We start from the raw sequence: 27,623 nt of genomic DNA, 5'->3' as shown, positions 1-27,623 counted from the left end.
AGTGTCAGAGCTCAGAGTTTGGCTGTTATGAGATGAAGAATGACATTGAGTTTATTTATCTTGTTTTTAATTATTATATTGATTGGTGTTCCCAGATGTTTTCTTCCTTGCACATTTATACGAGCGTTTATATTGCCGGGTTGTTCAATGGATGTTCTGTGGTCACCTCAGTGTTAACTGTAAGTCTACCAATTAGTAGAACTTAGTAAAAAAATAAACACTTTTAATGCCTATTAAACACTTAAATGCTTATTACAGAATTTGAAATTCATTTATCAAAATATTCTGCAACTTTGCTCTTTATTGTGCACAGAAAACATGTTTGCATGCTTCCCTGGTGGAATTCAGTCAGTCATGATTTTCCTCTTTCTAAGTCACACTGTAGGCACTTAAAGGTTCAGGAGGAATACAAACACATCATCATAACACAAACACGACTTAGCAAACATTTATACAGTAACCTATACAATTATATCTTTTTTGCTTTGCTTGTGCTAGTCATGTAGCAGAAGGATGACTTGATTCCTTTGGAGAATTGAACATAGCTAAATGATACAATTAGTATGGAATAACAATATCACAATAATATAATATAATGTCCTTGACACAACCCCCCAGTTATTGTTGAATTCCTGTCTTTATGAAGTAAAGTATGGTCTGCCAGCTATCCTTGTCACCCTGTAAGTGTTGAGTCCTGGAGAATCAAACCCTGGCGACACACCTTTCTTGTTAAAGGGGAAAAAATTGAAAAGCTGTCTGTCCTGTGCCTCCAGTGAGACTGAGGCACTGTTAACCTTCAGCTTGCAGGGGTATGGGCTCTCAAAAACCACCCTGAACACCCTGTCCTGCAGGTAATCCAGTCGAATAGTTCGGTACTTGGATGGCACATTTGTGTCCACTTGTGGTCCAAACTGCTGCATGACCAGCACCCCATCTGAGTCCACCTTAATTTCATAGAAAGTCATATTCCTGTAAGTGAAAAAGCCCACATAAGGAGCCGGGTTGAGCGGTGGTCTAAGAGTTCGTTTAGCATCCCTGAAAGCGTTCTCTACTGCAGGGATAAGATAGCTGTATGCCTGGCTCGCAAGGTCCTGGTCCGCAGGACGAACGCCAGCCATCAGGATGACCAGTCCCAGTTTGAGCCTTGGCACCAGGGCGAGGGTGGCTGCGTAACCGTCCAGGTCTCCGTCCTTCCTCACCACATCATAGCCAAACTTCTGGTTGATCTCCCACGGTGTTCCGGTGGAGTTGGCAAAGTAGCTGCTGTGGCATCGGATAACTGGGGTCAGCATGGTGTTGAGGGTGTCCTGGCGAAGCAGAGTCCAGCCGTAACCGCCCAGAAGAGCCATCATGAGCTTGGCCATGTCAGCTGCAGTGGAATACATCTGACCTGCAGGTCGGTACCAGCCGAGGTTGTAAAGGGGAGCTGGCTGACCATTGCTGTATACACCCACAGCCATCTGCTTCTGAATAGCAGTAGTTAAGTTGAAACCAGTGTCCTCCATGCTGAGCCGCTGAAGAATGTTGTCAGACACCCAGCTCTCAAAGTCTGAGCCAGTCACCTTCTGGGCCAAGATGTTGGCCAATAAGGAAAAAGCAACATTACTGTAGTGGCATCTGAAAGAAAAGAGAGAAATATGTCACAGATGTTAGCAAGTGCCCACTGGATACAAAATACCAAAAGTTCTGTGAAAAGACCATCAGCGCACTCTTTCCCTTCAGACCATTGGAACACATGGATTGTCTAAAGCAGGGCTGCCCAAAGTTGGGCCCGCAGGCCAAAAAACAATATTTTGAAAGAAATGATTTATGTTTTTGACAACCCCAACTCTATACTATCCATTCATTTTTCATAATATGAGCACAGTGGGCCTAATGGCACTGAGCAGGAGGTCGATCAATTAATGCAACTCGGTATCCTTTTACTATGGAAGCCATGAGAGGTGAGAAGTGAAAAAATTGATATTATCTTGGCACAAAAATGTTTTCACCCTCTTAACTCAATAACACAGGAGATCAAATTTTGGAAATGGACCATCAGATTTGTTGCTTTACTTGCCCCTCGGGGCTTCCATATAGTACCATTTTGCATCTTACCAGTACAATACAATACAGTAATACAGTTTTTGCCCTGTGGTCCACCATTAGGTTTAAGATGGTTGGGCAACCAACTGTGGGTCTAAAGCCCCCACAGTCAAAAGTACAGCAACACAGGAAGGAAACAGATTCTTACTTGGTGCCTGGATCCGCCACCAGGACATCATCCTGTAGCAAATTAAGGGCAGCCTTTGTATCTCCACTCCAGAGGAGATTAGTGGATCTTAATCTTCTGGGTAACCCTGTAAAAATATTAGAAAACCTTAGTGAGTAAATATAGTAAATAAACCTGTGGCTGCTCATGAATTTTTAGATGAAAACAATATGAGCACCACTACCTTGTTTTGGAAGATGTTGATCTGGCTATCATGTGCATTTGTTTTGGCCGGGCAAAAGAGAGATGCAATGTATTTTTAACACACTTTTTTTTATTTGCATGACAAATGAGGTAATAATTAATTTCAGGCCTTGTCAGATTTATAACTGTTAATATGACGATAATAAACAAAGAAAACATTGTTTTAGTAAGATTCAGATTCAGTTGCTCAGAAAAAGTAATTTTGCTGAATTAGCTAAAGTTATCGATGTTCCTTAGTAATGTTACAGGAATCTGATCAAGGAACAGAAATAGCTTCTCTTCTTCTCAAAGTCTTCTCAAAGATGGACAGATCTGAATTAATCCCTCTCTGTTTATGATAAGCTCCACCTGCGTCAGCACCGAAACAATACTATGTATAAGACTATCTTTTATCATCTTAAGAACATAGCCAAAGTGCGGCAGTTCCTCTTGCAAGCCCACAGAGACATTAATGAATGCTTTTATTACACGCAGAATTGACTTCTGTAGTGCTCTACTTTCTGGTCTACCTAAAAAGAATATCATTTAGCTTTGGTTACTGAAACTCATCTGCACATGTGTTGAAAAGGACCAACTATAAACTCATCTCATGAGATTTCAGAACAAGCCTTCTGTGTCAGGTTAGAAAATGGATCTAGTTGTTTAAGGCCCTTGAAGGGGCGATAAAGCAGTAACATCCCCGCGACCCTGACGGAAAAAGCGGAAAGAGAACGGAACGGAACACTGAGAATAACAACAAAAGGCTGTCAGTGTTGCTGTAAAAGATTACATTGCAGCCATTGCAGCCGTTCTCCCAGCTGATGCCATCTTCTAGATAAATTCCAAAAAGTTTGGTAAGCATAAAACATTCGCTCACTGAAACATGTAAATGTAAGGCCCAGGTTTTAACATACCAGAATTCAACTTTAACATGACCTTTATTCTGTTCGTATATATATTATAACAGTGCATGCAATGCTCTGCACTCTTTCCAAACAACCAGAAAGGTTTGACCTCTATAAACAAGACTTATAAGAAGCAGTGAGGTCAACACAACTTTCATAGGTGACTGCTCTAAGTGCCTCATTCAAAAGCTCAGTGGATATACTACAATGCAGTGTGGTACAGAGTTTCTGTCAGTATTTGAATGCCACTGACTTGCTGGTCATGATCAGTACTAAAGCTAATGTTTTTCAGTTCTATCGAAAATTTGTTGTTCCACAGGTCAGAACTGAAATCAGCTGAGTCAATATTCTTTTACGAAAATGGTTGGGGTAAATCCACTTAAAGACTTTGTAGCCATGCTGGCATCGGCTTTACGACTTCCAGTGTTGATCAGTCAGTTGGTTCAGACTAAACACTGGAGACTTCCACTACTAGTGATTCCCTGACTTTTCCTCTAGTGCCATCGTCACATTAAAAAAATCAATTTATTCATTACTTTGGTTGCATGTTAGCAAGTGCTAGCATGCAACCTTTCCAAAAATACTGTGTTATGTTTTGAGTCTGTGTGCGGATTGACTCCTACTGTCAGGGCTTCCCTTCTGTTAATCCCTTCTTTTCATTCTGGGAGCACAGAGCTGATTAGCTTCCATTTCTGGACACAGCTCAGTGTAATTATAGCTCCACTCTGTGTTCATGGGAGTCTGTGTTAGCTAAGGTGCTGTAGTGGGTGGCAGAGACGTGTCCTCAAAGGGATGTATGAGAGAGTCAGGACCTACTTTTGACTAAACTGCTGCTGAGCTGTTTGACAATGATGTAAAGATATAGGAATCAAAACCACCAATTACACAATATAACAGCATAGATCAACATTGTGTTTTCCTTTTTACATAAATAGATATGATGGTCGCTGTATGCGGGCTGAGGTTCTTACCATATTGGTTTCATTGTGAGCTCACTACTGGCAGTCTGTTCACCCTGCTGCCGTCTGGCAAAAGATACTGAGATATCTGCTTACACACCATCAGACTACAGAGCAGCTTCCTACTTAAAATCATTTCTGAGCTCATCTTCAACACTCAACACCATATTTGTGTGTGTGTGTGTGTGTGTGTGTGTGTCTGTGTTGTGGAAGTAGGTAGTGAATCACTTTAAGTGATCATCTTTATCAGAGATTTACTTTTATCTGCCATTTGCAGAAAGGGTTACCAAATTAGAAAATTCAGTTTCTGTTTGTTTCACAATTTCATATACTGTAGGCCAGAGTTTTACACAATTTAAATGCATTGTTTACATTGTTCTCATTTAGATGGCTTTCATAAAGCAGACAGCCAAAGCAATGCTACCAGCGTTAGTGTTACTGAATATAAGGAGGGCAAAAAATAAGAAGCAAGTGTCACAATCACAGTCTGATGCAATCTTATATTAACTCTGCTCCAAAAACTACCAGCTTTGTGATGCATGTAATGTTCAGTCTTTGACCAGGTTGATGCACGTCTTATCTTCCAGCCTGTGTTTTGCACATTTTTGTGTGGATTTCATTGTCATCAAATGTGTTTACTGTTCCTGCCTTTGTATGTGTACGTGGTGGACACTATAATGTGGTCATCAACCAGCCCTAACCCTAGGTAGGTGTATTTTACCACTGTGTATACATAAACAAGCTGCTGTGATGTGAGCATCATTGTTTACATCTCACTTGTGTGTGTTCATAGGATTAAACCTCTCGGGTCAGATCAAAGCCCATCCATCCCTATTCAACACTAAATTGAAAACTGAACAAGGTCCTTCTGTATATTACAAACTTACATTTGCACAATGTAGTTATAACCCAAGACATCAACACTCAAGAAGCTTAATATATCAATGAATTATTATGGAAGCTGTGGTTGGCAATACGTTCAGATCAGTGTCATTGGTTCAGAGGCTTCTGCTGACACATTTCCTCTGCCTCTACCTTTGCTTCCATGCAGTACAGTATTAATTCCTGTGGACATGCAACGCTCCAAAACCCAGAATCAAAGCAATTATATGCGTTTACGTACATATTAAGTTTCTGCTTCTCATGTCATGTTGGATGCCTGGTGCTCTGGTGTAGGTCAATTAAAAATGGCTGTCATTTCATTAAAACAGATTTAGAGGTTACCAGAAAGCTGGCTAGCCATCCGCCGCAGGGTGAGTGCAGGAGAGCGGCGGCTGAGTGTCCTGGCTGTTGGCCCCCCACTTTTCCCCAGTGGGTTCTTGATTGTGAAGTTGTCTGCGTACTTCTCCAGAGGGTCGTCCAGAGAGTCCACCAGGCCATTCTCCCACAGCTTGTAAAGCATCAATGTGGGGAAAATCTTCGACAGGCTCGCAATTCTGCGATTAAAGTGATCAGAGTGAATGCAACACATTTGATTAGATAAATGTATCTTGGTTTAATAATACATAGCATTCCCAGTGCTGCTGCACAAATCAAATTTAAGCACTTCATCTAGTGAGTGGTTCAGTCTCAATGATCATGGGTCCCATATGGATCTTACCTAATACAACGATGGTCTAATCCTAACTCCTAATTCTGACACTAAGCCTCAGATTAAATGCAATGCCGAATAGAAGAATTGGACAAAGGCTTACATCATGTGTGGTAATGATTATTCTTTAGATGGAGCTGCTAATATTATGAACTGGCTGGATGGCCTTAGGACTGGTAATATTAATAACTAAGTATCTGACATGTAGATGAATCACCACTTCCCTTTTTGTCAAATCTCAGTCATATTTCATGTAAATTTTAATCATAATTCTATGTTCCTCACCTGTTCCAAATACTGACAATAAATCTCACCTGTACACTGTGTACTCATTGGGTGCAGATGAGGAGGGGTCACTCATGTTCCTCTTGCCAAAGTTTCCATTCCACAGAACAGAGTCATTTAAAACCACGATGGCTGATATGGCTGGGAGCCTGGTGTTGTCAACGCTCGACCTAAGGAGTACATCTATCTGTGAAGAGAAACTTCAGTAAGACTGACTGAATTGCCATATCCAAAATTTCTTCACTTTGATATGAACTAGAAAAATCTGTTGAATAGACTGACCTTTTCTAAGGCTGCCCTCAGCGATGTGATGGGATGTTTCAGGGGCACAGGCTCAGGGAATTTAGGGCACATGTCTTCTACTGCTGCTTTCTTTACAGCCACTTCTGTGGAAAGGGGGGAAATGCAGTCTCATCACATGAAACATGCAGACACAACTTCTCTATTGGTCGTCATAGAATATGAGCCCTAGTTGTACAACCCGAGATGCACAGTAGACTGTTGTGGCAGCCCCAGGTGTGACTGTGGGTAACTGCTTTAACTAGATGTAGTCTGGTATTGCAGAAAATAACCAAATGTGTCTGAACTAAACTTTTAACCCTGTAGTATGTTGTCAATCTTACTGATAGATGAGAAGATCAATAAAAAGTACTAATTTGCATCAATCTGTCCCCACAGAGACAGACCTGTGTAGCCGAGCTGAGCACAGAAACTTGAAGAAGTAGAAATTGTTGCTCTGTCAGAAATGACATAACATGTCATAACAGGTCTTTGGACAAAGGTTGTAGTTTCAGAAGCAGTTAAAGGTGCTATTTGTAAGAAAAGCTGACTTTTGAATCTCAGTCCTAACTTTTCAAAAACTGAGGTTTTAGGATGGCAGCCAACCCGTGCTACAATCCTAAAGTGTCAGTTTTTGCTGGGTTGGGAATGAGACGCATGTGTCCAGTCATCCGTTTGTTTGTTGATTGGTTGGTTTGTCAGCAGGGTTACATAATAAATACGAATTTCGAATAATGCATGGACCTTCAAGAATAAAATCTGACATATTCATTATTCAATAATAATTCATTTCTATGAAAATATATATATAATATTTTTTTTTGTGAGTATGAGTAGAAAAAAAAACATGTTGGTCATATGTGAAAGCAGCTTATTACCACCCACATTTATTTGGCGATGACCTGTAGGTACCATAGCAATTACAAAACAACGGTGTTTTCCTCAACCTAAACAAGTTGTTTTCTTGCCTAAACCTGACCAAAGAATGTCCGATCCACCTTTGGCTGATTTGCTGCTACAGTCATGTTGTTTTGTGAACTGTTCACTGGGAATTGACCTATTCAGTTGTTTATGTATGACAATAGAAACAATTAAGATGCTAAAACCTCATCTAACTATCTGTAATAGTGGTAGTAGATTGTGTCGCCATGTTGTGCAGTTTTCTTAGGGCTACCAGGTTATGGAGCTTTGTTATGTTCCTCATTGATCCTTCAGCACAGTGCACCCTTAATACTGAGCTGTGTCTGAGTGAAATTCAGCTTTATATCACATAAAGCGTAAGCTATTAAAGGCAGTGACTGTTGACATTTTTTACGGGGAAACCCAGCACTGCTCAGCTCCACCCCCCTCCTCCTCCCATCTCTCAGCAGGAGTTAAAGTCTGCTCTAACAGGGCTGGTAATCCTGCTGCTACTATATCCAGCCTTGTGTAAGCCTGCTGCAGCTCCTGTAAATGAGCAATTACACCAAAGGGGCTAAGGACAGACTAGGTCCAAAAGTAGTTCCAGGTTGGAAAGTCATGCTGTAAAAAAGTCTATGTGTGGGTGTTCTGAGGATAACTCTGTTTTGGCTAGATAAACCTTACCTGTCTTCAGCTTTGGCATCCTATACTGCCATATAAAGCAGCAGGTCATGACCACAGAGAGCAGAAAGAAGACAACCATGCCAAGCATGGTCCATTTCACCTTCATCTTGCCTACTGGTTGTTATGGGCGGCAGGCTCAGTCTAGGAAAAAAAATAAAATCAATGTTTGTAAAAACTGCTAAAGAATAAGTGCACCCACCTCAACATGTAAAAAGACAACCGTCATGGGCATTTCCTGAACAAACAGCAGCTGCTGGACTTATAATTTACCTTACTGAAGGAGGGAGAACAAGCCTCAGATTTCTCTCATCTTCTTTGTGTCATTCTTCTTTTTTAGGCAGGGAAAATCCATAATTGAGTTGCTTGCGAGGTCCACAGGGGAGAATGCAGCAGGACTGCATGAACTCAGCTCTACTCTCTCTTGAGTATTCACTGGCTACCGACCACTACCTAGATGCACTTAATCCTGACTGTGATCCCTGGCTCCGGAGGAAGAGCTGATTCTATTCCCACTCCAGCATGACATCATAATCTGCTGGGAGATTCAGCTGCTGAGCCAAATGTAAGGAGAGCTGTAGGATGGAAACCTGCTAAGCACTCATCCTGAGCAATTAAATCATCTCACTTCCTTTGGGGTTAATTCCACACACGCATCACTCATCCACTGCTTGATGCTCTTCATCACCATATCAGAAGGTACAATTAAGTATCATATGGAATGAATGACGATTTACCAGGTATGAAATAGTACTGGTCTGATGGTAGCGTGAAGAGAGGAGGAGTACCCATTTTATGTTACATTTTTAAGAGCATTTGAAGGAAAAGCGCTATAGAGTCAGGACCGATTCTGAAAGGGGACTATTTGCACCCATTTTGACTGCTGAAGAATAGTTCATGTGTTTAATTATAGTCAGGACAGCAAAATTATGGTTAAGACCCTGCATTTGATGTAAGTAAATATTATAGCAGGCATTCCACTTTATATTTTGTCACGTCAATTTTGGGTTTATCTCCACAAAATTAGCATCTTTTTGCACAGTAAAGTAAATTAAGCAATATATCAGTAAAAGATCATATTTTAAGCAAGTTTCGCACCAAGCAATGTCTAAATTTGGATAATGTAGCACACATGGGACACAACTTCCTTGAAAAATGATTTTTCATTGGAATATTACTGTACTGTGCAAAAATACTCTTAATCTCCCTTAATGACCTTTTACACAAAAGGTATTGAAACAGAATTGAAATCATGTTTGCCATAATATTAATCCAACTTCAAACATTTTTGGTCGAAAGCTTGCATGAATTTTTTTTTCTTTATCGTGCAAAAAGACGCCTATTTTGCCAAGATAAACCCAAAATTGACGTGGCTGTCTTTTATACAAAACATGGAGTGGTAATTTCACAAGAAACGCTCAAAATGAGAATAAATTACTTTTGACACAAAATTAAATGGAACTCAGTTGAAACCATGTGTGCTATGATATTTATTCAGATTTAGACATTCTTTGGTCGGCAAGGGAGAAAGGAGAGGTTGGTCACTACTGGGGACACTGGTGAGCTGGCTGACTTCCAGTTTTCACTGAAATGTTGCAAAATTTACTATACTGTGCATAAAAAATGCTTATTTCTCAAAGAAACACTCAAAATGGGAATATATGACTTTTGACAACTAATGAAGTGGAATTCCATTGAAACCATATGTGCCATAATATTTATCCAATTTGAAATATTCCTTATAAGGAAACTTGCTTGAAAAACACATTTTCATAGAAATGTTGCTTAATTTACTATTCTGTGCAACAAAAACAAAACAACAAAAACACTTATTATGTGGAAAATAAGTGACATCACTGTCTTCCACACAAAACATAAAGTGAAACTCAATTGAAACCATGTGTGCCATAATATGTATCCAAATTTACCCATTCTTGTTAGGCTACTAGCCTGAAAAAACATTTTTCACCAAAATATTGCTTAATTTACTATAGTATGCAAACAGATGCTTAAGACAGAAAACACAACTGCAAGTTGGAAACTACGACTGAAAATTCCAAAACACAAAGGGGCGCAACTTTAACTTGTTGGATCTGATTGGGCAGATCAGTGTTGATAACAGTGGGAATGTGCAGAGGTCCACGCTGACGTGTGTCTTTCACTGAATAAGACTAAGTAACGTGATTTGCTATTGCATGACATCTGTAACCAAGAGCCAGGCTATTTTAACATTTATTGTACTCATGCTAAACTCCATCTGTGCAATATATTGGGGTTCTGGTCACTTGTTCAGTACAGTTAGTGTAGTTAAGCAATAGTTTGGAGTAAACTCAAACACAGAGTGTGTTTATTTCTTTTGTGGCCACAACCTGGGTACAACCGTGAACACCTTTTGCTATATCAATAAAGATGTGAACCACACCCCACATGAAGGTCAGAATTTAGACATAGACAACCGTGTAGACAACCCGACAGTGTTACTAAAACGTCTGGTAGATTGCAACATTAGCAGCAGTGACCTAATAGCCTGTGAGGCTCTTATTGATTTATTAACACGTTGGTGGTCTATGCCTCTATGGGTTGCATACTTTAGGCAGTCATTGCATGCAATGGATATTGGACCAAGTAGCCTATTAATATGTACCATCAGAGATCACCAATTGCGATTCCTCTTACTACTCTAAATCTAAAGTGAAAATATTAGAATCATTAAGTTTCTGCTTCAAAAATTGCAGGCACTTGAACAAATGTTATTGCTGGCACCTGATTGCATAATGTCAATTATTTGCAAAAAGGACTGTTTTCTAAATATGGATTTCGGTCAATAACTTTGGTTCTTAAGGTCCCAGAGCTACAGGGGAGGAGGTCATATCAACTCCATACACTAAGTATGTAGAGCTAAATGTGGAAAAAGCCCTTCCTCATTCCAAGGCTCACTGTATGTTTGAAGCAATATGTCAGTAATCCAGCCTATTGCCACTTTCCTCTAGGGGCAACAACTATGTAGAAAAATTTATTGAGTATCACTGATCACCAGGGAAAGGGCTATGTGTAACATTGCCAAAAAAGTGGCACTTTTCTGATGTCACCACTCAAGTCTGAGACATTCAGTGCGTTTACATGCACAGCTTAGTCGGATTACAGCCATAGTTCGACTATGCTACTCAATCAGACAACTGCAATTGTCCGAGTATACATGTCGGTGAAAAAATCGGATTATTGGCCGGAGCATGTCATACCCCGGTACAATAGGTGGCGCTGTACCCATTTCAACTAGTGGTAACAGAGCCACCTCCAGCTGACTTCTTTACGTCACCAGCAACAACAAACTGCCTCGGCATTCAAGAAAGATGTCGTATGAAGAGCGAGACAGAGCTACATCTTTGTACGTTTCGTATGTGGTGTACATGATAATTACACAAACTAAATGCACAATGGCGCTCTTTCTTGCGCTGATGGAACGTATACATGCACGAGTAATGCGACTATCAATCGAATAATCTAGGTGTTTTAATTCGACTATGAGAAATCCGATCCAGTCTGATTTTAGTCAGACTAAGGTGTATACATGCATCTTAAACATCCGATCATAGTCAGACTAACCCAGTAATCCGGTTTTCTTGAGTGTCATGTAAACGCACTGATTGAAGGAGAAAGAAACTCCTTTGGACGGTATACGTATTGTTCAAACCTTGGCAGCAGCAGCATGTTCTCAGCCATGTAAACTGTACAAAATAAAGAAGTGATCCAGATGGGCACAAAACAGCCTTGCACAGAAGGTGCAGAGCTACGTCTGGTAAACATTAACCACATATTCGATCATTTGGCCTTATTATCAAACTTAAAATGCAAAACAAAACAAACAAAGAAAAAACAAATGAAGGAACTGAAGGAAAATTAATATTCACAAGCACATTCCGAGAAGCCTCTGGAGAGAAGACTCCGTGAGTGTGCTGCTGACCTGTCAGAGTTGAGCAGCAGCCCCCCCCCCCCCCCCCCCCCTCCTCCGACTGACTCTCCATACAACCCAGAGATCTGAGCCTCCTGCAGGAAATGGGCCAGGTGCAGAGCAGCCAATAGCTGCAACAGTACTGCAAACACACAAACCAAACACACATGCACACACACACACACACACACACACACACACACACACACACAACCTTTCCTTTAAACTTAAAGCTTTCTTTTCCTACTTTATAGATGAGTTAGCATCTTTAATGTCTTCTTTGTTTATAGATAAGTCTTAAATTGCAGATAGATTCTATACAGGTACATCTCAAAGATTTTAATATCGTGAAAAAGTTTAATATTTTTTGTCACTCATTTCAGAAAGTGAAAAACAAATATTATATAGATTCATTACACATAGAATGAAATATTTCAAGCCTTTATTTATTGCAATTTTGAGGGTTATGGCTTACAGATAATGAAAGCCCCAAATTCAGTGTCTCAGAAAATTAGAATATTACATACAAGTATGTGTATTTCTATGCATTAAATACTTGGTTGGGCCTCCTTTTGCATGAATTACTGCACCAATGCAGCGTGGCATGGAGGCAGTCAGCCTGTGGCACTGCTCAGGTGTAATGGAAGCCCAGGTTGCTTTGATAGCAGCCTTCAGATCATCTGCATTGTTGGGTCTGGTGTCTCATCTTCCTCTTGACAATACCCCAAAGATTCTCTATGGGGTTCAGGTCACACAAGTTTCCTGGCCAATCAAGCACAGTAACACCATGGTCATTGAACCAGCTTTTGGTACCCTTGGCAGTGTGGGCAGGTGCCAAGTCCTGCTGGAAAATGAAATCAGCATTTCCATAAAGCTGATCAGCAGAAGGAAGCAGGAGGTGCCCCTGGTAGACGGCTGCGTTGACTTTGGCCTTGATAAAACACAGTGGACCAACACCAGCAGATGACATGGCAGCCCAAATCATCACTTACTGTGGAAACTTCACACTGGACTTCAAGCAACTTGGATTCTGTGCCTCTCCATTCTTCCTCCAGACTCTGGGACCTTGATTTCCAAATGACATGCAACATTTACTTTCATCTGAAAAGAGGACTTTGGACCACTGAGCAACATCTGAATGTCCAGTAAGATGGAAAAAATAGCTGTAAGGCCATAGTTTGTTGAGTGAGCTACAGTGAGTTTGGCCTGTTAAATACAGTTTAAATTACATTTCATATTCAGTGTTGTTTTCCTTTGAATTCTCATCATCATCTAATATTTTCATGAGGGCCAGAGACATATTTTATTTAAAGATATTATTTTGAACAAATTCATGAGTGCACTAAATTGTTGAAACAACCACTTTTAAGTTATGTTGTATTGTGAAGAATTTAAGTTTGGTGATGCATATCTAATGACCTTTAAATAGAAAGACATTTATGATGATACAGGTTTCCAATGAAATTTTAAATGATACATTTTATTTTGAGACATTTTGCATACTGCTAGTACTGTAGCCTTGTTCTGACACATTTTTCTGTGAAATGTTTCTTGAATTAAAGAGCATAAAAGAGATCGTGTGCATGTCCTCCTTTTAGAATAAAGATTCATGCTGATTTAGGCATCTTGTTTAATTTTATAGTGTTAATTGGCAATTCAGGTATGGTGCATCTCAGGTGATGTCATGGAGTAATCCAAAAGTTATGTAACTAGTATAAGGGTGGTCTGACGGCGATGTAAAGCGGTGTGAATTTTCTCTATACAACGTACACTTGAACTGATATAGATTTTTTTAGGTGAGCCTTGTTTTAGGTGCAGTGAACGCTGGACCCCGTTCACTGCAGTACAAAGCTGAGCATCTGGGCTGGAGCGGCTCTCTACTTCTCCAAACTGAAGCTGCGCTGATCGGTGATTACGGTAGGAAACAGATCGACTATAGATATGTACTTTATATGACCCCACTTCAAAAAACAACTATCCCTTTAATTTTCTCATCACATCAAGGTTTAAAATCATTCTTCAATATGTTAACTACTGTACATTCAAAATAAACAAATCATTTGTACATCATTTAGTATTTATCTAAATTACATGTCATTTCATCACACATCCACTATCCAATCAAATCTGAGAACACGCCCACATAAAAAGACTACTGTTGAGGCACACTTCCCCTTTCAGCGCCAACACAAGATGGCTACCACAATGGACTCACACAGGTTATTGCTTTGATTACAGCATGTCTTTTAATATATTTTGAGAAATAAACTTCCACCTTCCTAAATTCTAAAGCTCAGGACGATTCTTTGTATGTATCAATTTATATTGCAACTATAATTTAAATAAAGAAAACTGTGTTTGAGTGTTTGTCCACCTTTCTGAACAAAAAGGGTTTGGCAAATATTGAGGGAGCTGATGCTTCATTCATCAAAATATTATACATTAATTAATTTGCAAACTAATTTATTATTGCCTTTTATTTATTGTGCAATTAGCCAAATGTTTTATCATGATTTCCAAGACACTTGTGTTCCTCTATATATGAAGTATTGGGCAGTTGTCGGACAGTGTGCATTCATGGTTTGGGGGTAGTGGCTTTAGAGAGAGGTCTGAGTGCTGGGGGCGAGGTTTACTGGCTGGATACTATCAAAATCTAGCCTGGGCTTGATGGTTCTTCCAACTTGACCGACCCCAGCTTTAAGTTATGGGTTTTAGTGGTATAATTACATATTTTTCAAGGTCTTATTTCATTAGTGTTACATCTTTCTTGAAATGTATCTTTGAAATTGTAAGATTCATGACACAATTCAAACAGGAACAAGGAATGATTTGTCTCAACACCATAGAAAGTTTTGCCAAAATGGGTCTCATTGGGCAAACCTGACGAGGTATTTACATGTCAGGTTCTTCTGCTTACAACATAAGGCAATTTAATCAGTGCAGACATTTTAGCTTGTCACAGCAGGAAAAGCACAGGTGAAACACGTTTAAAAACAGGGAAGGCTCATTATGTCACCAACAGTGGTGAAAGCTGTATTGGAGCCTATGGGAGATGATGAAGAAACACCAACACTAAACACTTAACATATCCATGTTGTTTGATATCTGATGAAGAAATGCCTCCAAAAAATGAAAGAATACACTTAAGTGTTCAGCAGTGCCAAGAAAAAAGCAGTGATGGCACTGAAATCCCACTGAGAACAGGAGCCTTTCTCAAATTAAATAGATAAAAACATCAGTTGGTAACCTCCTCTCTTGTATTTGTTTTATTTTCTTCATCGCCACTCAAATATCACAGATAATTTGGGTTTTTGTGTGCATCTCCTATAGACTTCAATGCAGTTGTCACCACAGTCTGGCCCCAAAGCAAGATTCAGTGATGTAATGTCATGTGTAATGTAATGGAATTCCTTCCTTTTTAGGTTCCTTGCTTAACACCAGGAACTAGTCATAGCTATCCTATGCCAAAATGTCTGGTATGAATAGGGTCTAGCTGCATCATGGGATCTAGTATAACCATGAATGACAAAATATGTAAAAAGGCTGCTCTCAGTATAAATACTGTAAATAGCCTGTTTTCCTTGTCCCATTAGAACAAATTGTTATAAGAGCACTCTACACGTGACATTACAATTTGGACTAATATTTAACATTCTGCCTTCAACAAAAGCAAAATAGTGTAAGTGCATTATCAAACAAGTAATATGTAGGCCTATCTTTTGAAATCGATGTCAATCAACTGGTCAGAAGTTTACTACTGAAGGTAACATTTTCACATTTTGTACAGCTTTTTGAAAAGTCTTTTCTTATTGGAACATTTATTGCAACGTAGAACCAAAATTTCTACTTTCCAATATTGACTTAAGACTTAAGACTTTTTTAAAAATCTTTATGCAGAACAAGAAGGTTGAACATTGCTAGAAAAATCCTTTTTACACAAATGTGGATTGGTATTTAAAAGAATTGGTGGTTAAAAGAAGATCTGTAAAACGTGTTGTCACATGGAGTACAGTGGCCTCTACTGGACAATGTAAATCATCACAAAAATACACAAAGGACATTTTTGGCCACATTTTCAGAAGACCTATGATAAATTAATTACTGAATCAAACTTCATGAATGTTTTTGACAAACCACTTTGTCATCATTTCCTTTGGCTGCTGTGGCAAACAAATTTCTCCATTCGTGGGACAGTAAAGGAATACTGATTCTGATTCCAATTCCACTCAATCCATCACATCACAGATGAGAGCTGTAGAAATCATTGGGACTGAAGACTGCAGGATATATATGTTCTTTACAAGTATGTTCTTTACATTTCTGAATGGAAAAGCTTGACCACGACTGTACACGGGAGTCCAATGAAACAGGCCAAATCTGTTGCCTTATAAATGGCATACGAACTGAAAGATGTGAGTGCTTCCAAATCAAAGGTGTGTACAGTATTCTTATATTTGAAATATTATGTCAAGCAGTATTTAATGATACTGAGTATTTTTGTAAGTGTCACACATGGAGGAGATATTATATAAACGTTTACATTATTCACGCTGGGAAGAAACTGAAACCCTTAAAACATGAACACACTATACACCTCGCAGCAAGCTGGATTCATAGGGGGAGGGGTTTTACTTAATGTCCCGGTTACTGGAGGAGCTGTCTGACTGGTTAGTCCCGTCTGCTCCCTCGACTTTCTCAGTGAGCTCTGAGACTACATCTCAGCTCATCCTCAACATATCAAACGCAGAAGGACAGCTTCCTGATAGCTGCTGTGGAGTTACCAAAGAGGGGATAGTGGACATGGAACACAGGCAGAATGGAGAGGGCATGGCTCTGAATAAACTGGGAGACATAGAGGTAAGCCCTTTATCATTCAGGCCTTTTGAACATTTTGTTAGTCGCCTAATTAGCCTATTCATTAGCTCTGTCTGTTGCTGAGCGTAACAACACTAATTAAATTAAAAGGTTTTAACCAAGGCTGTTTGAGCAGAAGGGAATAAGCAGAATCAAACTGACAACTTTCCTCTAAGGTTATACAGGGTGCATTGTCTGTTTCCCTGTTCTTTTAGACATGTAAGTCTCAGAAGAGAAAAGTCTGAAAAAAAGGAAAGTCTTCCATCGACTCAGATTCACCTTGTGAGCCCTTGTTAAGGTCCAGACTACCAGGTTGGGAACCACTGCTCTCGTGTGTGTTTAGGGGAATGTCAGTAATGACGTAACTCTTAGATTCCTACAGAATCTGTCAGCTGTTCAGAGAGATGGATGGAAGTTTGTTGACTCTAGGCTAGTTGCACCCCCCCTTAGCAAAAAGCAGTATACTTGAAGTTCATTTTATTAAGTATGCTTGAGTATAAGTATAAGTATAGCTAGTATACTATGGACCATGTACTTGTAGCATACTAGAAAGTATACTAATTTAATACTTCTTCGGACTAAATTGGAACATTTTAAGTTTATAAAGTATACTTTAAGTTTACTTTATAAGGACATTTTAAGTTTACAGAAGTACACTTTCAAGTATACAACAAGTACACTAATCTATATACTACTAGTGTACTAAGTATATACTTCTAGTCCACATTTTAGTTTATTAACATGTAAGTTTATAACAGGGGTAATACCTCAAGGTAAATGTGTGTAGTGAAAAACATTTTTATTCTGCTAAATTAAATGTAAGCACAACTCAATAACTCAACCTTTCCCTGTACTTACATCAAGATATTGTAAGTATTAACACTTGCAATGTGACAAGCTCTAGCAAGAGATCCACCATTTATTACCATACATACCCCACAGTTTAACAGACGGGAAGTCTCTCCTGGAAAACACCCCTTCACTCACGGTGCCAACATTTTTATCATCTTTGTTAATTCAACACAATTTAACCACAGAACAAGGATGTGAATTAACCCGCAACCGTCTTACACATCATCTTATTCACAAACACATTCACAAACCATAATTACACTAACAACAACAGAATACCCAAGAGTCTTTGCGCCACAGTCCACAGTATACTAAAGTACAAGTATAAGCTTTAATATTAAAGTATAAGTCTAAGTATTAATGTACTTAGTCTTAGACTATTCTTTATACTTTTCAGTATAAGCCAAGTATACTTCACGATACTTTTCCTAAGTATATAAAATGTAGTATATAAAAAGTACACTTCAAGTATACTGCCTCAGTTTTAGTATAAAATAAGTATACTTGTTGTACACTTGAATAAACTACTTTTTGCTAAGGGCCAGGTGTGACGTCTTGCCTATGGGATGGGTCAAAGCCCTGAGAAAAGCCTTTGCCTCTGATGTAGTCTGAACAAATACACCAGCAGCTTTCTCTCTGTGGTGCAGGAGGTTCCACCCAGAGCAACAGTTTACCTCTCCTCAGGCTTTAGTATAACCAACCATACTGCAAACACATCCCACTCAGAGAGTCAGCCTCCCTGCACATGCATGTTTCAGTTGATGTGAGAAGTTGTCAGGGCATGTTGTGAAATGTTGATTCTGTTGCTCTCTCTTTAGTCAAGGTGAGTCATCACCTGTCACTCTGGCACTCCCTCTTCTCTTATAGCCACAACTAAGTACATAGAGTCCTTAGTAACAAAATACACAACACCTGGCTGTGATTGTGACTGTGTCACGTGTGCAGAGAGCAATCAGACCTGTGACTGGGAACCAAAGAATAACAAGTGTGTACAACAGTGGCTGCAATATAGCACCCGTGTGAATTTGTACTTCAACACGACCCCAAAGGTACCTCTTTCTCAGACCTAAGTGTTATCCTGTCTACACTCACAGGCACTGACAGCCCCCTCTGGAAAAGTACATCGTCCCATCAACTTGAATCACTACGCCACTAAGAAGAGTGCAGCTCAGAGTATGCTGGACGTTGCCTTGCTGATGGCCAACTCGTCCCAGATGAAGACCGTTCTCTATGTGGGGCCTCGATACCGTTTCTACATCCCCCTCATTGTCCTGCTGTCTCTGTCCATCACATTGCAGGTTGTAGTGGGGCTGCTGCTCGTCTTCATCGGCAAGTGACTTAGACTATTTATATCTCGCCACTATTATCTGTCCTCCTTCTCCATCTTTCTTGCACCTCAAAAACATACTTTTGATCTTATTGATCTTAGAAGGTCATATTGGTCCTCAGACCACTCCTCAGTGGGACATGAAACAAACCCTAAAAAAAACAAAAAAAACTTTGAAGCCAGTCTGACATAGTGGCCAAACTGGATCACTACAATGTTATTATACCCAAAAGATTGTTTCCCATATGTTTCCAATGTGGAGGAAGCAGCTGTACCATTGCTTCACTTCATCCCCCACAGTGCACTAAACTGGCAAACTTCCAGTTAAGCTCTCCACAAACATGAACAGGTATAACTTGATTTAAATATGTCACTCTTCTAGACTATCTAAATGTTACTGAGGATTGTGATGCTAAAGTCTAATAAATAAATAATAAAATGCTAATGTTACATTTTACAGACACTTCTTTCACAATGCAAGCTTTTATTTTCAGTAAAATCAGTAGTTAGGTTTGTTTCGTTTTTCTTTTCCGCTTTTCCGTCAGGGTTGCGGGATGTTGCTGCTTTTTATCCCCCCGTGGGGGGTTGCGGGGCTTACTGGGGCCAAATCCAGTTTGACTTATGGGCGAAGGCCAGGGTACACCCTGAACGAGTCGCCAGCTCATTGCAGGACCCTTACTGATGGCAGTGGCTGCCCTACAGGGTGCCAATTGCACATCAGGAGCAATTCTGGGGTTCAGTATCTTGCTCAAGGATACTTCGGCATGTAGCTCAGTCCCACCCCAGGGGAGCAGGACCAGCGACCTTCCGATCACTGGTCCACCAGCTCTACCCACTGAGCTACAGCCGCCCCATAGTTAGGTTTGTTGTAAAATTAATATAGAATATAGAATATTGAAACTCTTATTGAAATATTTTCAGAAGAATCACTATATTAATTTTTTAGTTAGGTTTGTTGTAAAATTAATATAGTGATTCTTTTGAAAATATTTCAATAAGAGTTTCAATGAGACTGTATGAAGAAGGGAGTAGAGTTGGAAAATAGTCTGAAAATGTGGGATTTTAAAGCCATTCCGCCATAAGAATGGGGATAAAAAATCTCTGAAATTATGAATGATACCGATGAGAAAAATAGTCGATTCTTCAGCATTTTCTACCAATAAAACTAGAAAAGTTGTATTTTGCAAAAATACAGTGTGAATGCAGACAGCTAATGGACTTTTGAAAAAACTGAATATTCTGGAAAATACTTGCCTAGAATGCATAACACTATAATGTGTACACTACACTGCTGAAAAACCCCTTATGTAGCAGTAGCATAAGTGGGCGATGTTATAGTAGAAGTAGTACAAATAGTTGAAGTAGCAGTAGTAGTAGTAGTAGAAATAGTAGCAGTAGTATTACAAGTAATAGTAGTATTAGTAGAAGTAGTAGTAGTAGTACAAACCGCAGTAAACGTGGAAGTAGTAGAAGTAGTAGTAGTAATAGTAGACATAGCAGTACATGAAGTAGTAGTAGAAGTAGTGGTAAAGTAGTAGTATTAGTAGATGTAATAGTAGTAGTTGTATAAGTAGTGGTAGTAGTAAAAGTAGCAGTAGTAGTAGTTATAGTATGCCTAGTGTATTAACAGTGCTCAACTCAATAAAAATAAGAAGAATAACAATAATAATAACAATAATAATAATAATAATAACAATAATAATAAGTCTGAGGCTTTTTTGAAGTAAAGTTTCAGAGTTCCAGTCATATTTTCTTCCCATCTGAATGTCTTTCTGTTCATCAGCTTATAGTGTCACTAATGTTGTTTTTGCTGTTCTGTGATTCTGTGGCGGCAGTGAAGTACGATCTGAACGATGTGAGGAAACATGCCAAGTTGAACAGGATGAACAATGTAGCAACGGTCTTTGTCTTCTTCACCGTCCTCATCAACATCTTCATCACAGCGCTTGGATTTGAGGGGTATGCTGTCAGGTAGGCCACACAGAGCACACATACAGTACACTCTGTTACTGTTGGAAAACTCCTGTGACCTTTATTTTGTCTCCCGTTTTCTTCCCAGGTCATACGAGTCACCTGCCCTGTCAATACCAGCGCCTCACATTAACCCTCTGCCCATCGACCTTAACATGACTGGAGGAATTTAGACCAGTCTTTGGACAGAACAAAGACGGTGCCTTGTTCATGTGTTACCTCAAAGCCTAGAAATCTAAGGGTTACACTGTATATGTCCCTGTTAAATTACAGCGAACTACTGGCAGCTGTATTTACTGTTATTCTACAGTGTACCTGCTGTAATCTACAATAACAGCTTATTACTATTAAAATATTTACAGTACTGGGCTGTATAGAAGATACGCCTAACAGTACAATACTGTCAGCTGTTTGGTTGCCATTATACTGTTATTTTAGTATTCCTACCGTAATCACCATAAACACTTTATTATTGTAAAATGCAATCAAGTACTGTAGAATGTGATCTTATCAGTCTAAAACTGCTAGAAACTATTAATTTAAAGAGTGATACATTTGTTATCAACATTTTTATTTGTATAGATATGACTGGGACAAGAGATGGCCTTTCAACATTAGGCTTTTATTAAAGCCAATGCAGTATTAACACATTCATTAACTGAGTAATTAACTGTTAATTAATTGTACAGTACAATCCGTAAACACCATCCTCATTCAGCAGGTTCTCCATCTGAATGTCCCATTCCATGTACCCTGAATTGTTCTGACAACAAATGGCCATATAACAGTACATTCATTAAGGCCACTGCATCAAACACGTTCAGAAGCTTAGAAATTTCCAGCAATAAATGTAAAAATATTATGTAAATGTAAATAAAATCTGTACGAACAATTAACATTTTTTATTTTTTTTTTTGGCCTTTGTATGGCTTTATTCAGCTATGTGACAAGAAACAGGATCAGATAGAGGGGGAGCAACACACAGCAAATGGCCCCTGGCCGGGAGTCAAACCCGGGTCCGCTGCAGCGAGGACAAAGCCTCTGTATGTGGGACACCTGCTTTACCAACTGAGCTAAATGGCGCCCCGGCTCTCAGCAATCTTACAACTTGCATACCTCACTTAATGTACCCTGCCTTCTGACTATACTGCCTGACTATACTGAACAGAACACGATGCTGAGACCTGCTACCTGGAAATGACTGGTAGCAGTGCATGAGTCCATGAGGTTATTTATAGTGGCCACATGGATATTCACAGTTGAGTAGTTTTTATATCAACTTTGGTTTGAGGCATTAGGCAAAATACCCTCTAAAATTAAACCTTAAATGATTTCTGAACAGTATTTTGATGTCAAAAAAATACCATAATGATCGGACAGAATGATGCTTTGAGGCACTTCTGTGTTTTAGAGAAATAAAGTGTGATAATACGCTTGGTCTGAACCCAGCATTTCACTTGAATGAACAAGCTTCAACTTGCTATCAAAAGGAACAACCATAATCGTAAAGTTGATATAGAAACAAAAGAGAGAGCCACTGATTTAAGGCACAGATTATAGTAAATGACAATTCAACATTCCTGAACAGAGCTGGAAAGAGGGCCAAAATACCTAAACAGTGTACTAGACTAGCACAGGATTTACTTTTGAACAAACTCCAGTGTCCTTGTAGCTTCCTCTCAGTATTGCAAGTTGAACACATAGTAGGTTATGAAAACTACTGCAAGCCCTGCGATGAACAGTGTTTGGAATAACGCCGTTTAAAATAAAGGCGTTAGGTAGTGATGTTATTTTTTCAGTAACGGGGTAATCTAACTAATTACTTTTTCCGTCGTTACAACGCCGTTAATGTTACTGAGCGTTAAATGCGGTGCAATACTATGCATTGATTGAATAAACTGTATAATCCGAATGCACCCCTGGCTCCATACACAGTGAGGAGGTGGGTTAATAACGAGGTAAGCGAGTCATGTTTCATGGTAGCCAATCAGAGCCAGTGTTTACACACATGCCAGCACACGCGCCACACACACATACAACCACTAAACAGATTAGATGAAGCAGCAGAGATGCGAGCCTGGAGCAAACCAATGCAAAGTTAGCATTTTCAAGGTGGAGATATAAACACTACTTTAAATTCATCGTGGTCAAAGGCAAGAATGTGCATGTGATGTGTAGATCATGTCCAGGAGCGAAGACTTTGTCGACATCCGTTGTAAGCAACTCCAATTTAATGAAGCATCTCACAACGACACACGCATCTACAAAGCTAGTGGCCAAAAACACTGATACCTCCACCACAGATGATAGCTCGCCATCCACCAGCAAAGAAGGAGACGGAGCAAAGTCGCCAAAGCAGCAAAAGCTAGATTTTTCTGCCTCACAACAAAAACCTATGACACAGGCTGAAGTCAACCGTATGATAGGCAGGTATGTGATTAAAAGTATGTTGCCATTGTCGACGGTGGAGGACGATTCATTCCGAGCCATTATTGCTAAAATACCTAAGAAAGCAGGGGCCTGTACGCCATGCTCAAAGACGTTTGCGAAATACCTAGATGCTGAGTACCCCAAAATGAACACAGAGCTTAAAAAGTGTTTTGAAGAGGTGGACTTTTTGTCTACAACTGCAGATATTTGGACTGCGCACAACCGCAGTTACCTCGGCGTGACCGCCCACTGGTTAGATCCACACAGCCCAGAGCGAAAGAAAGCAGCCTTGGCCTGCAGACGTTTCAAGGGCAGTCATATGTATGACAGCATTGCTACTGAACTGGACAATATCCACTCATCCTTTAGTATATCTAACAAAATCACAGCTACTGTCACAGACAATGGTTCACATTTTGTCAAAGCTTTAAAAGTTTACCAGCCTGTTCAGGATGATGACTCTGGGGAGGAGGAGGATGGTGATGATGTGACTTTTGTCGACCTTCATGATGTCTTACAAGACATGAATGTGGAAGAGGATGTTGTGACTTTGCCACCACACCACAGATGTGCATCGCACACAGCAAACCTTATTTCATGCTCTGATGTGGACAAGTGGCTACTTTCAAGGCCAGGCATAAAAGCTGTGTACAGAAGTGCCACCTCCAAATGCACAGCTTTGTGGAACAAGGCCAGCCGTTCCACAGTGGCTGCAGAGATCGTGGATGAAGTCCTTGAAAGGAAGCTCCTTGTCCCATGTACGACCAGATGGAACTTCTTTCATGATGCCGTTGCTCGTGTCTGTGAATTCCCAATCACCGATCTGAACACCATTTCCTACAATTTTGGCCATCGCAGATCGGGAGTACCAGTTCCTCAGAGAATACTGCACAGTGATGAAGCCACTAACAGTAGCCCTTGACATTCTTCAAGGTGAAGATAACTGTTTCTATGGCACCCTCCTACCCACACATTGATCTCCAAGACCCTGGACTTGAGAGTGGCCTCTAAATCCTTGGTGACCTTCCAGAGGCTGTTGTCAAGGTAAGAACTAGTATTTCTTCAAATACATTGAATACATACTCCCATACATGAACTACATATTAATTACGAATTATGAAATCAAAGTAAAATTAAATGTTCATCTCTTAGCTCATAATGTGTAATGCTGTGTGTGTGTGTGTGTGTGTGTGTGTGTCTCATTTCAGGCAGTCAAAACCAGATTTGCAGAGGTGCTGGAAAGTGAGACTGCCGTCTTGGCTGCGGTGACACTGCCCAAATTTAAACTTCGTTGGCTGCGGACACAGGAAAGGAAGGACAACACCATGGCAAGTCTGCTGGCGAAGTGCCGTAAAAGTGCCCACGATGAAGTAGGGCTGGGCAATATGGCCTAAAAATTGAATCTTTTTCACACCAAACTCGATTTACGGTTTTAATTGATTTTTTTTTTCTTCAAATTACAAAGAAATTATCAAAAGCATTGCGTTTATTTTTTTGCTATGATTTTAAACAAATTTGCCCTGCCATTGTAAACAGTGCAGCTTCAAACTCACTTGAAAAAATATATAAAAGTGCATCCTTTTGAAAAGACTGTGTCCCTTTTTGATAAAATGCTTTTGTAAACATAAATTTAACATGTCAGATTGCTTGCTATTATAAAAACAGATCAGTTTTCATATTGGTATTGATAAAGTGTGAACATAATTTTCATTAAATACTTTATTTTGCAAAAGGTGCCTTTGTTTACAAAAAAGTATTTGATATCCCTGAAGATATGTAAACTAAATTAAACATCTGCATGCATTGCATAGTAAACATGACATGCTGGTAGATGTACAGGACATCAGGTGTGTGCTTGCTGTCTGTTTTACGCGGTGGTTTGTTCGAGGTCCGACGCTACAAAACCAAACTACTAACGAGACAGTGACTTTTTAGGAACAAACTCTTGGCTTGCTGCATGTTGTGTTTGTTTCACTGTGGAAAGTCAATGCAGGGAGGGCGGAGCCCACTATGAACTACGGGAGCCCGTAAGGAGCGACGGCGGAGCAAGTTAAATAAAAAATCGATTTTAATTTTTTCAAATCGTCCTAAACCAAAAACTCGAATTAATCGATTTTGCAGATTTATCACCCAGCCCTACGATGAAGACCAGCTAACAGGTACCAACGCACCGACGCACAGCCTCAGCACCGACTCAGCCATAGAGGATGAATTCTTCTCCTTTGAGGATGAGGAGGACACTTCTGCTTCTGTGGAAAGCCAAGTCGCTGACTATTTAAAACAAGGGATGGACACTCTTGACAGATTCCCACTAATAAAGAAAATTTCCGTCAAATACAATGCAGCCACTCCATCCAGTGCCCCAGTAGAGAGACCATTTAGCCTGGGGAAGCTGGTCTTCACCCCAAAGAGGAACAGGCTGACAGACAAGAGGTTTGAAATGCTGCTGCTTCTTAGATACAACCAGTGGTTTGAAGGGTAGGATGGTTAGTCGGATACATGACGGATACATGAATATATGAGTGTTTTCGATGGAGTGTTTGGATGGGTAGATGAATATCTAGGAGCTAAAGTTCAGTCTTTAAAAGCACTCCATCTTGTTAAACTGTTTACTTTTTTAATGAAGATAAAGAAATACAGCAGCCTATGTCTTCCAGCCTATTTATCTCAGGTCGTTAGAGTTTGATTTATTTAATTTGATACAGTTACTGCAAACACACTTTATATGTTTTAACTGTTTACTTTTGAAGAAAATACTTGAATGTCTACCAGACCAGTTGTCTGAGATTGGGAGTTTGATTTATTTAATTTTGAATAAGACTAGCTAAACACACTTTTTTGTTGTTTAAGTGTTTACTTTTGTTGTGAACAAAATACTTGGAAGTACAGGTTGTTTACTTGACCAGTTGTCTCAGGTTGTGTGAATTTGATTTAATTTGCTATAGAGTTAAACACACTTTATATGGTTTAACTGTTTACTTTTCTTACAAAGATAATACTTGAAGTGCAGAATAAACCTCTTGCTGTCTGTCGATGTGCAATAAATATTGAAGGTTATGTACAAGCACCTGTCTGTTCTACTCATTTCAACTAACTTGTGAAAACTGCTAAAAAAAATCCAAATTCTTTGACATACAGCAACTTTTTTTTTAACAGTAACACAAATAGTTACTTTCCCTGGTAACGAGTTACTATTATTATTGAGTAATTCAGTTACTAACTCAGTTACTTTTTGGATCAAGCAGTGAGTAACTATAACTAATTACTTTTTTAAAATAATGTTCCCAACACTGGTGATGAATGTCAGTTGCCTCACAGATAACATGGCTTTCACTGCAGATCATGCAACATCTCACTGTGACTTTGTCACCAGCAACTAGACAACAATTATAGTTGATGTCCTAACACAGTATCAAATATTGGTGCCATTTTTGGCATTTTTAAGGTACTGGGATTGACAACACACAAATGGAATTTTGAACAATATATTTTCCCCTTTTTACTCTATTTCCATTTAGTGTTATAAGTTATACTGCTGCAAATTATGGCTGTTCATGACTTGGCACACACAATCTTTAAAGCACTCTCTCACAGGATAATAAAACAGAGGCAGCCACTTCAATAACTGTTAGCTATAACTTTAGTGCACATTTCAATCAACCCTTTGGCTCTTATTGGCATCAACTTGCATCAACAAGCAAGTTTCCCCATCCTAGGTGGGGAAAAAAGCAACATAACACATCCTACAAACACTATAGGATTAAATGGCCCCACTACACATGGTTAAATAGAGTCTAGTCCTTTTATGTACATTTTACAACAAAGCAGGAGAATCACATCTTACCTTGAAGCCTGGAGAGCTAAGACTTGTGTGTGTGGGCAGGTTTTGGACATCATGTAGTGTTCTTTCTCTTTTTGTAATTCTTGCTTCAACATGGAATGAATTCACTGATCCATAATATTTTTTACATCTATTTTTCTTTGTATTACTTTACGTTGATTGTGTGCTAAATGCGATGGTGGGACTTTGCACAGAAGAGGTATGGGTGGACTTAAGTGACACAGTCAGTCAAAAAATACTGTATGACACTGTGAGATTGAACAGTGGCTTGCAGATAAGACAAGATGTTCCTCCCCCTTGGGAGAAATCCACAGGTAACACAGAAGTATAGAGGGAAGTAAGTAAGAAGAATAAGATAAGAATTT

At 39.5% G+C, this 27,623-nt stretch overlaps 2 protein-coding genes across 2 annotated transcripts; one reads left to right on the top strand and one right to left on the bottom strand.

Annotated features, from left to right (window-relative positions):
* Window positions 1-277: 277 nt before the first annotated feature.
* On the bottom strand, window positions 278-8,594 carry LOC115584531 (putative beta-lactamase-like 1). Its single transcript, XM_030422006.1, has 7 exons — window positions 8,308-8,594; window positions 8,038-8,178; window positions 6,457-6,560; window positions 6,204-6,361; window positions 5,523-5,734; window positions 2,234-2,339; window positions 278-1,617 (listed from the first exon to the last, which is right to left on the bottom strand). The coding sequence occupies exons 2-7, from the start codon at window positions 8,141-8,143 to the stop codon at window positions 639-641; spliced, it is 1,665 nt and encodes a 554-aa protein (XP_030277866.1). The 5' UTR covers window positions 8,144-8,178; window positions 8,308-8,594; the 3' UTR covers window positions 278-638.
* Window positions 8,595-16,662: 8,068 nt separating this feature from the next.
* On the top strand, window positions 16,663-21,849 carry LOC115584506 (ninjurin-1-like). The gene is made up of 4 exons (XM_030421966.1): window positions 16,663-16,840; window positions 18,784-19,018; window positions 20,852-20,987; window positions 21,076-21,849. The coding sequence occupies exons 1-4, from the start codon at window positions 16,784-16,786 to the stop codon at window positions 21,158-21,160; spliced, it is 513 nt and encodes a 170-aa protein (XP_030277826.1). The 5' UTR covers window positions 16,663-16,783; the 3' UTR covers window positions 21,161-21,849.
* The last annotated feature ends 5,774 nt before the right edge of the window (window positions 21,850-27,623 follow it).

This window comes from Sparus aurata, chromosome 7 (assembly GCF_900880675.1).
Source record: "Sparus aurata chromosome 7, fSpaAur1.1, whole genome shotgun sequence".
In the NCBI taxonomy this organism is placed as follows: Eukaryota; Metazoa; Chordata; class Actinopteri; order Spariformes; family Sparidae; genus Sparus; species Sparus aurata.
This window is presented reverse-complemented; position numbering and strand designations above follow the sequence as displayed.